The 12,962-nt window shown below is 29.4% G+C and overlaps 1 protein-coding gene across 19 annotated transcripts in view; it reads left to right on the top strand.

Annotated features, from left to right (window-relative positions):
• Positions 1–6,286: 6,286 nt before the first annotated feature.
• Positions 6,287–12,962, top strand: part of LOC115222370 (protein quaking-B) — a 106,613-nt gene continuing 99,937 nt past the window's right edge. For 3 of the 19 annotated variants that reach the window (XM_029792566.2, XM_036511445.1, XM_036511446.1), the window contains exon 1: positions 6,292–6,692. In XM_029792566.2, the coding sequence (XP_029648426.1) occupies positions 6,566–6,692 (127 nt within the window). In that variant the 5' untranslated portion in view covers positions 6,292–6,565. Of the gene's footprint in view, positions 6,693–12,962 lie in introns of all 19 variants that reach the window. The other 16 variants (XM_029792574.2, XM_036511451.1, XM_036511448.1 and 13 more) reach the window with 11 other exon arrangements.

Consider the following 12,962-nt stretch of genomic DNA (forward strand, 5'->3'; position numbering starts at 1 on the left):
TCTCTCCCTCCCTCTTCACTCATCTTTCGTCATCGTTTTTTTTTCTGTATTGGACAACTTACACCTCCCACTGTCACTACACTGTCATCTCCCACTACGACACACACACGCCTTTTTTTTTTCTCTCTCTCTCTCTCTTTTGCTCACGAAACGAACTAAACTTGCGCGATTATTTTAGCTTTAAAGGTTGTGTGTTGTATATATATATTATATATATATATATATATATATATATATATATATATATGTATATATATAACAAAGGGTGAAATTAATTAATTAAGAAGTAATCAGTAATTTCAACAATTTTCTGGGATTCCCTTTTTAAAGTAGAAGAAATAGCTAAGGTTTTTTGACTGCTATTTCTAAACTTCGGCATGTGGTGAAGCAAATCTTTGCCGACCCTAATTATAAAGTATATATATATATATATATATATATATATGTGTGTGTATAAATATATGTGTGTGTATATATATATATGTGTGTGTGTATATATATATGTGCGTGTGTATATATATATACACACAGATGCACTTACACAAATATATACACATGAAAAACAAATATGCATTTAAAGTACACACACACACATACATTTAAGTTGACACACGCGTGTGTGAATGGAGAGAGAGAGGGGGGAAGAGAGAGAAAGTGGAAAGCTAAGACCCCCCAACCACCACCACCACCACTGTTTAGCGAACCGTGACTACGACCCGATCTCGTTCCTGTTGCTTGGAACTGCTTCAGGATTCCTGCTGGATTTTGGTTCCATTCACGTCTCTTGTGCCCTTGGATAAAAGAATGGAAGTGTGTGTGTCTGTTTGTGGAGGGGGCGGTCGAAGTTATGAAAATCCGATTCACCCAATCGGATTCGGCTTCTTCAAGTTTTCTGCTTATTGTGAATAAGACAACATTGCAACAAATTACTCACTCTTTCCATTCCTTCGCGCAGAAGACGTGTGTGTGTGTGTGTAAGAGAGAGAGAGAGAGAGAGAGAGAGAGAGAGAGAGATTGTAAGCATTAGAAAAACAAAAAAAAATGTATTACTATAGACTCAAGGCCCGACCGAAATTTTGGTGTTCTGCTGGTACTTATATTTTATTGAGCAACCAAAAGGATGACAGGTAAAGATGACCTCGGCGGAATTTGAACTCAGAACCTAAAACCGGAAGAAATGTCATTAATCATTTTGTCCGACGCACTAATAATTCTCCCAGCTCGCCGCCTTCAAAAAAAAAGAAGAAAAAAAAAATGACAAACGTGGTGGCAGGGTGCCGTACTAAAAACTATATATAAATGTCTTATATTTTTTCTTTGTCTTTCCACTTTATATTTATATATATATATATATATATATACATATATATATATATATATATATGATTTCATTTGAATGAAACAGTTCTAGTCCTGTAGAAGCTCCTTCTATAAAATATGTATTGAGTACCTTTTTACTACTGTGGTTAACCCCGACTCAACCCGGGACCTACATATATACTATATATATATATATATATCTATATTATAGCTTCATCTTTTCGTTCCGAATTCAAAATATTTCCCTCCCGCCCAAATCAAACTTAAAATAAAATAAAATAGAATAGAATAAAAATATCTGTTTCCTATTTCTACGAGGATCAACTTATTCCTATGCGTGACCTTGTAAGAAATTATTGCTGTTATTATTGTTATTAGCTAGATATGTTTACAGAAACTCTAGACGTGCCGGATTATAAAATAAACGAAATCCGAGTTGGGCACTCTAACCGTTTCTTCAACTCCAGCGCTTTCTGTCTTTAACTATTAATTATAATTATTAAAATCCTTTTTTTTTTTGCTTACTTCAGACTTAAGATCCCTCTGTAATTTTGTACAAGAGATAATTAACTCCCTATTCTTTTTTATTTTACTTCATGCGACAGATGTGTAGTAGGTATGTATGGTAGTAGGAAAATTCACTTTTTGACTTATTTAAGGAGTTTCGGTATATTTTGAATCGTTGCTTATAAGCGCTGGTTTGATTCGAAACATGATTGCAATGTTTATTTACTGCGCGCCCATTACTCTGTGAATATCTATACATACATACCTACATACTATTTTATTATTATTATTAATTATCATATTTATAAACACCATTATTATTGGGGACCTGGCAGATCGTTAGTACCCCTCGACAAAATGCTTTAGCTGTGTTTAGCCCCTTGTGGGCAGTAAAGAAATAGGTATTTCGTCCGCCTTCACGTTCTAAGCTTAAATTCCGCCGAGGTCGACTTTGCCTTTCATCCTTTCGGAATCGATAAATTAAGTACCAGTAAAACACTGGATCGATATAATCGACTAGACCCCCCTCTCCGCAAATTTCAGGCCTTGTACCTATAGAAAGGATTATCATTATTATTAGTATTATTATAATTATTATTATATATGTACACACACATCACTGAAATAAATTAATAAACTACCCCATGTGTTTTTCCTCTCTCGTTTCCAAATCCCAACGCGCGTATACATACATAAAAACGTGTGTATATATTATATATATATATATATAATACCGGTTAAGCATATCTTTGTGCGTGTGTGTTCGTTTAAAATCATATTTCTGCGTAAAACAGAGAAGCATCAAACATTGTGGTCGAGAAGAACTTCGTTTTCCAAGTTACTTTTAATAAACTCTAAACTGTTGCAGTCTGTGTTACTGTTGCTACTACTGCTAGTAATTATGACGATGATGAAGATGATGATAGTCATATTGGCAAGTCTTATGGTGAGAGAGAGAAAGAGAGGTAATGCAAGCAACTAACTCAAAGTCTGTTAAGCCATTTTACTCACCTAGCTTCTCTTACTATCGCATATCTATACGTCCCTACCTACAAACGTTCACCCTACCTATATATCTATATCAGACCGACATACATACAGCCGAGCCGAAACAGCTTATTTCTGTCTAAAATAACCCAGTTGGTTCGCTTCCATTTCGTATCACTGATAGAGACGGTGAAAGGGTATTTTACTACAGACTTATGCAAATTGTCCGACCAGCTGAGAGGGTCAATCGGTCAAAATTTCCATTCTAATAAGACAATAAAGCACTTTGAAAACCCAGAGACGGACAATAAGAATAGTAATCTTAAAGTTTTGTTTCCCAAAAGCTTAAACAGTTTCTTTCTATGCTTCTAAATTATTTAAAAATATATCCATTGAATACTTTATATTTCTTTCTGAAGTCAAATAAAATATATATTTCTTTACTATCCCACAAGGGGCTAAACACAGAGGTGACAAACAAGGACATACATAGGGATTAAGTCGATTACATCGACCCCAGTTCGTAACTGGTACTTAATTTATCGACCCCGAAAGGATGAAAGGCAAAGTCGACCTCGGTGTCTGAAGTCAAATAAAATACATATTTCTTTACTACCCACAAGGGGCTAAACACAGGGGTGACAAACAAGGACAGACAAAGGGATTAAGTCGATTACATCGACCCCAGTTCGTAACTGGTACTTAATTTATCGACCCCCGAAAGGATGAAAGGCAAAGTCGACCTCGGTGTCTGAAGTCAAATAAAATACATATTTCTTTACTACCCACAAGGGGCTAAACACAGAGGTGACAAACAAGGACAGACAAAGGGATTAAGTCGATTACATCGACCCCAGTTCGTAACTGATACTTAATTTATCGACCCCCGAAAGGATGAAAGGCAAAGTCGACCTCGGTGTCTGAAGTCGAATAAAATATATTTAAAGAAAGTTTTACGCACCCGAACTAGTTGAAAAATGCTATTTTCGTAATTAAATGAACGAATCGTCGAAAGAAAAAAATAGAAATAAAAACATATTCGGTCAAGAAGACTAAATGCTTCAGTTAAGTAAAGTTCCGATTCACAAAATCCATGCTAGACATTGAAAAACTTTGCTTTTTTTCTTGGACACGATGCTAAGAAAAATATAAACGATATTACGTTATATGGTTACTAGGTTATTTAATCAAAGTTTATCCTACCACTGTGAAGGGAGATTCTAAACTGTAAAGAAAAGGGGAAAAAAAACTTCTTAGATTTTTTCCCCAAAACCTATTAACGAACTAATTAAATAAGCCAACTCTGTACAGATATACTCCAGTTAACTACTACTACTAAACCACACGAAACTGAAAACCAACATAACATACAGCATCACGACGAAACTAAACTAAAAAAGAAAATCGTTAAAATATAAAAAGTAATAATAATAATAATGATAATAATAAATGAAGTAAAAATAAACAAGCTAACTAACAAACAAACTAACCAACCAGCAAACTAACCAACCAGCCGGCTAAACCAACAAACAACTATATGATCCTGTACACCCCCCGAACGATAGAATTCGCGCAGCCCAAGACCGCAAAAGCCATGCGCACTTCTCCACACGTGTTCAGTAAGATATTTGTATGAAGGAGAGTATCAACCAACACGGCAGCTCTGCATCTCTGCCGCCGCCGCCCCCCTTCCTCCTTCTCTCTGAATCTCTTTCAAAGGAAAAAAAAGCACAAAACTTCTTAAATTCCTCAACACAACAAGCAACAGCTCAAAAAACTTTGGGACTAACGCAACAAAAAATATCTAGAAATATTATATATATACCTCAAAGTAGGTTTTGATTTTTTTTTTTCTTCTTCTGGGGGGACCTGACTGTTTCCCTTGCTCCCTTTAAAAACCTGTGGTCAAAAACCATTTATTATATTTTTTTCTCCCCACCAACAGCGGATATATATATACAAATATATACATACTTTGTAGGTCTAAGTTTAAACACTAAAGTGTATATACATATATAAATATATATATATATATATATTTATATATAATTATATACACTCGTGTGTACGTGTAGATATACATATATATATCTGTACGGTTTATATGTGATACCCAAATACTTTTTTCTGTTGCTTATAGGGCAAATTATATATATACTCAAAATTTGTGAATCGGCAAAAGAACAACGGAAAATATACTTCCTACGAAAGAAAGAAGAAATATATAATTCGAGGAACGTGGAGAAAGCGCTTTTATTTCTTATTGTCTTTTTCTTTCATGATACTTCATTGTGGAAATTCTACATTGTAACTTATCCTTGGAGAAGAGCAACCAATATTTTTTCTTGCTGTGTGTGTATATATATATATATATATATAACACGAATTTACAACCACAAGCATTACAAATACATACACCATATTTATATATAATATATATATATATGTATATATATTATTTCCGTTGGATTAAGTGAAAGATTTGGTGATTTAGGAGTGAAAGACAAAATCGGAGGAAATACCGAAATTCCTCTAAGAAGAAAGAAAAAAAAAATTCCTTTACTATAGAAGGGGAGTTTTCTTCTGTCTCCCCCCCTTTTCCTCTACACACATACACACACACACACACACACACACTATATATATAAATATATATATTTATATATATATTATATATAGTTCTATCAATCGCTAAATTTTCTTTTATATTATTCCAGTCTTTGCTGTCACAAGTATACACACACACACGCATACATATATCAAATGTGGATTTATTACCCTTAAACTATAAAAAAGACCCCATTTAATTACATATCTTACTATTTTTTTGTCCCTTTTCTTCAATTTTCATTTCATTCTCTATTTTTTTCATGTCTAAACATAAGTAAAAATCCTTCTTCTTTTGCAAAACCTCTAAGAATCCAAAACATCTACCAAACATTACATATATATATATATACACATTATTATTATCTATTGGAAGATAATTAAAAAAAAATTCATTATAAATAAAAAAAATGGGGACTGAAAATAATAAGAGGATCGGATTCGCCAGAGTATTTATCACAATTGTTAAAGGATAAAAAACAGTTACAGCGTTTCCGAATGTCTTTGTACACATGGAAAGACTACTCGAAGATGGTAAGTACTAACGCATAATCTCTATATCTATTATGTGTATATATATGTATATATATTATTTCCGTGGATTAAGTGAAAGATTTGGTGATTGGTAGTGAAGAAAAAAATCGGAGGAAATACCGAAATTCCTTAAGAAGAAAGAAGAAAAAAAAAATTCCTTTACTATAGAAGGGGAGTTTTCTTCTGTCTCCCCCCCTTTTCCTCTACACACTACACACAACAACACACACACACACTATATATATAAATATATTATTTAATATAATATGATAGTTCTATCAATCGCTAAATTTTCTTTTATATTATTCCAGTCTTGCTGCACAAGTATACACACACACACGCAAAACATATATCAAATGTGGATTTATTACCCTTAAACTATAAAAAAGACCCCATTTAATTACATATCTTACTATTTTTTTGTCCCTTTTCTTCAATTTTCATTTCATTTTCTATTTTTTTCATGTCTAAACATAAGTAAAAACCCTTCTTCTTTTGCAAAACCTCTAAGAATCCAAAACATCTACCAAACATTACATATATATATATACACATTATTATTATCTAATTGGAAGATAATTAAAAAAAAATTCATTATAAATAAAAAAAAATGGGGACTGAAAATAATAAAGAGGATCGGAATTCGCCAGAGTATTTATCACAATTGTTAAAGGATAAAAAACAGTTACAGGCGTTTCCGAATGTCTTTGTACACATGGAAAGACTACTCGAAGATGGTAAGTACTAACGCATAATCTCTATATCTATATATGTGTATATATATGTATATGTATTTGTGTATGTATATATGTATTTGTGTGTGTGTGTGTATTGGTGTAAATTTGTTTGTGTTTTTTTTTGTAATTGACTTATTGGAACTTGGTGCCGAGTTTTTTTTTTTCTTGGTTTGTTTTTTTTTTCGCTTTAGCGGTTTTTATTTCTTCCTTTGCTCTCTTTTTCTCTTTCTCTCTCTCGCGCGCGCACGCGTGTGTGTTTTATGAACTATATATACGTGTTGGATTAGTTTCTATGCTCTGAGTTAGCTTGCGTGTGTGTGTGTGTGCTGTATTAGTTTGTGTGTGTGTGTGTGTGTGTGTGTGCTGTTAGCTTGTGTGTGTGTGTGCGCTGTGTTGGCTTGTGTGTGTGTGTGCTATGTTACAGTTTGTGTGTGTGTGTGCTGTATTAGTTTGCGTGTGTGCTATGTTAGCATGTGTGTGTATACTGTATTAGCTTGTTTGTGTGTGTGCTGTATTAGTTTGCGTGTGTGCTGTATTACCTTGTGTGTGTGTGTTCTGTATTAGCTTGCTTGTGTGTGATGTTTGTGTGTGTGTGTTACCTTGTTTGTGCATTTTTAAAAACCTTTGTGTGTATTAGTACTTTAGCTTCTGCGTGTGTGTGTGTGTGTGTATGTATATATATATATATATATATATATATATATACTCTGTCTACACGTATGTATATCATGTAGTAGTATGCCATTTACTTACAATACACACACGAGTTTATAACATTTACTGTTAAAATATCGAATCAGAATATTAACTAGCGTGGTGGACTGCGTGTATATAATATACACACACACACAAGTTCACTATGAATTTTATATAAGTGCAGTATATTTGTGATACACAAATATTTTGTAAGTTTTAGTATTTAGCCCCATGTCTGTCTTAATCGGACAGACCTGTGATAGAAGTTATTCTGTCCATGTCCATCCTGTCGACTAAGGGATACGTACGTGTTTTATCCGTGTGCGTTTTGGAGAAGATTTGACTGCTATTTCTGGCAGGTGGAGCTGGAGACCTCCTTCTTTGACCCGCCGTGGTTCAGTGTTTGTGGCTAAACTTAGTGCTTGTTTCATGCTGTCTGACCTGAAATGCCAACAAACTTTGGCCCAGATGTTTATTGCCTAAGTGCTCTGAACAATAACGTGTTTATATATAGTTGTGTATGTATATATATGTGTTCATATATGTATGTATGTATGTATATGTGTTCATATACGTATGTATGTATGTATATATATATATGTGTTTATGTATATATGTGTTTATGTATATATGTGTGTTTATGTATATATGTGTGTTTATGTATATATGTGTGTTTATGTATATATGTGTGTTTATGTATATATGTGTGTTTATGTATATATATGTGTTTATGTATATATATATGGTGTGTTATTAGTGTATATATATGATGGTGTTTATATATATATATGGTTTATGTATATATATGTGTTTATGTATATATACATATCGATGTATATATATATATATATATATATATATATATATATATAATACATATCGATGTATATATATTATATATATATATATACATATCGATGTATATATATATATATATATATATATATATATACATATCGATGTATATATATATATATATATATATATATACATATCGATGTTATATATATAATATATATATATATATAATACATATCGATGTATATATATATATATATATATTATATATACATATCGATGTATATATACTATATATATATATATATATATATATACATATCGATGTATATATATATATTAATATATTCTATATATACATATCGATGTATATATATAGTATATATATATATATATATATACATATCGATATATATATATATATATACATATCGATATATATATATATATACATATCGATATATACATATATATACATATATATACATATATATACATATATACATATATAGATATATATATATAATATACAATTATACTATATAGATATATATATATATAATACATATATATACATATATAGATATATATATATATATACATATATATACATATTAATAATATAATTATATATAATGATATACATATATAAATATATATACATATAAGATTATATATATATATATACATATATATACATATATAAAGATATATAATATATATAGACATATATAATATATATATATATATACATATATATACATATATAAATATAATATATATAAATATATATACCATAAGAAATATAGATATATATATACATTATATACAACCGATATAACTATATATATATGATACATTATATATCACTATAAATAGATATATATATACATATATATACCTAGATAAATATGATATATATAATATATATATACAGATAAAATAGTATATATATATATACATAGAGAGGGTAGTATAATAATATATATATATATATACATATATATACATATCGAATATATATACATATATAAATATATATATATATTACCATATATATACATATATAAATATATATATATATATACATATATATACATAGATAAATAATATATATATAACATATATATACATATAGATACTATGATACAATCTATACATATATAAATAGATATCTATATATATATATACTACATATATATACATATATAAATATATATAATATATATATATATATATACATATATACATATATAAATATATATATATATATACATATATATACATATATATATATATAATATATATATATATATATCCATACATATATACATATAAATAATATATAATATACATATATATACATATATACATATATAAACATATATAAAATATATATATATATACATATATATACATATATAAATATATATATATATATACATATATAACATATTAAATATATATATATATATACATATATATACATATATAAATATATATATTATATATACATATATAAATATCTATACATATATATACATATATAATATATATATATATATACCATATATATACATATATAAAATATATATATATAATACATATATATACATATTATAAATATATATACTATATAAATATATATCCTATATCTACAATATATATACTATATAACTATCTTATATAGATACATATATTAACTATATCTATTCTATACATATATATACATATATAAATATATATATATATACATATATATACATATATAAATATATATATATATACATATATATACATATATAAATATTTATATAATATACATATATATACATATATAAATCTATATTATATAGATTATACATATATATACATATATAAATATATATATATATATCCATATATCATATATAAATATATATATATATATATACATATATATCATATATAAATATACTATATATATACATATATATACATATATAAATATATATAATCATACATATCATATATGCATATATATAAATATATATATATGCCTACATATATATGCATATATATATGCATACATATATAACACTATATATATACATATATATATAAATATATATATATGCATACATATATATGCATATATATATGCATACATATATACATATATATATACATATATATACATATATGCATACATATATATATATGCATATATATATGCATATATATATACATATATAGTGTTCATATATGTATATATAGTTATGTTATATATATATTTATATATATATACACAATTGTACAAATATGCCTTCTGTCTATCTCGTGTGTGTGTGTGTATACAAGATTAATTCTTGATTTAATGGAATCTCTCAGCTGCCACAGAGGGCAGACGAATATATATATATATATATATACACATACATAAGTGCCTCATATATATATACCTACATATGAGGGCGTGTTGTGTATATATATATATATATACATACACACACTTCATACTCTTACGTCTAATATACACACACACACACACACACAAAAGAACATAGAAAGTCAAACATGGCTATACACAACTTAGCAAGTTGAATTCCTAAGAAATGTTTAATTTCCGCTTTCCCATTATCATTAACAAGGAAAAACCTTGCTGTCTTCTTTAAATTGTGTAAAAATGTCCTGCCAGAAAATGGTAATAGAGGCCAAATAGATAATATTGAGGTCTTGTGAGAATCTTTTAAGCTTTTTTATTGTGGAACTTCTTAAAAACATAATTTTGGATCATGGTAAAAACTTTCGGCACAGAATGTTTCTCAACTTTGTTGGCGATGTGTGTATGGTTGTATCTAGATGTATGTATGCATGTGTGTGTGTGTGTGTGTGTGTACATGTCTGTTTCTTAAATGAATCAGGCTTTATAATCATGGACTTCAGAATCTATATAGTGTATATATACATTATACACACCTCGACATATAAGCTATAAGTTGAGTTATGACTAGTATCTCTCTTTCTCTGTATGTGTGTGTATAATATATATACATTTATCTCTCTCTCTATATATATATATATATATACACCACACACACACATATATCTCTCTAGATATATATATATACACACACACACACATCTAGATATATACACACACACACACACACACACACACACATATCTATATATATCTCTAGAGATATATATACACACACACATCTATATATAAATATATAGTTCCACGTGCCTGAGGGTGTTTGAGTGTGTATAGAAATTTATACACATTTGTGCTAATGCCGTATTTAAGCCTTTGTGCATCCTGTGTCTTCTGTTCATGGCACACACACAACACACACACACAGATACACAAAAGACAAAATTCCAACCAAAACTGGCGATCCAACTTATGTGGGACACCTATTCCGAAAGTCTGTGCGTAGATATGAAATCAGTTGGTTAGGGGGAAAAAAGCACTCTGATTATATTTATTTGTTAGGCAGTATATATATTTTTTAGTCTAAATTTATTTGTCATAACCAGGAATAATACTGATGAACAATATATATACACACAGAACTAGCGTGTACATCATTGCTCAACAGTATATTTCTGGTTATGCCAAATAAAGTTGGTCAGAAATACACTGCTTGACAATATATAAATAAAACTGCTCTGTTTTTCTTCTAAGGTGTTGTAATCTTTTCCTGACCAACGGACAACCGACTTATCTATATATGTGTGTGTGTATTTATGTGTGTGTGTATTTATGTGTGTGTATATATATATATATATATGTGTGTGTGTATATATTTGTGTGTGTATATGTGTGTGTGTATATATGTGTGTGTGTATATGTGTGTGTATATGTGTGTGTGTGTATGTGTGTGTGTATATGTGTGTGTGTGTGTGTATATATGTGTGTGTGTGTGTGTATATGTATGTGTGTATATGTATGTCTGTATATGTATGTGTGTATATGTATGTGTGTATATGTATGTGTGTATATGTATGTGTGGATATGTATTGTGTGTATATGTATGTGTGTGTATATATGTGTATATATATATATATGTGTGTGTGTATATATGTGTGTGGTGTGAATCTTGTGTGGTGTGTGTATATGTGTGTGTATGTGTGTGGTGTGTGTGTGTATATGTGTGGTGTGGTGTATGTGTGTGTGTGTGTGTGGTATATGTGTGGGTGTGTGGTAATATATGTGGTGTATATATATATATATGTTTGTGTGTATGTGGAGTTGTTTGCGTATACAAAAACGGTCTTGTGAATGCTGTACAAGTCTAAAGTGAAAACTTTGTTCCTAATTATAAGACAAACCAGTGTCTGGTTTGCTGATATATATATATATATATATATATCGCATATACATGCTTGTGTATATACGCGCCACATGTATACACTCGCAAGCCCGCGTGCACATGTATGTATATGCATGCCTATAAGAAACACCAAGTTTGATTTTTTAAAATTTCTTTGCCATGTGATTATAGGGTGCGGCGGTGTTGTTTAATTAACCCCTAGTTACCCCAGGAGATATGACAAATGGCGTTCCAACCGTGGTCCTCACATATTTGTCTCCTTCGTTTTCTTTTCGAAGACTGTCTGGCATGAGGTGTGAGGTTAATTAAACTGCTATTTCTAACAACCAGTACGAACATGGTTAGAAAAAGGCTCTCTGAAGAGAGAAAAGGAGGGCCCCTGCCTGCAATCGAGATTCGATCCTCAGTTGGAGGCCATTAAAATTGCGGTTTAAAGTTTGCTGAAGTTTGCATT

The sequence above is a fragment of the Octopus sinensis genome, linkage group LG19, assembly GCF_006345805.1.
Source record: "Octopus sinensis linkage group LG19, ASM634580v1, whole genome shotgun sequence".
Taxonomy (NCBI): Eukaryota; Metazoa; Mollusca; class Cephalopoda; order Octopoda; family Octopodidae; genus Octopus; species Octopus sinensis.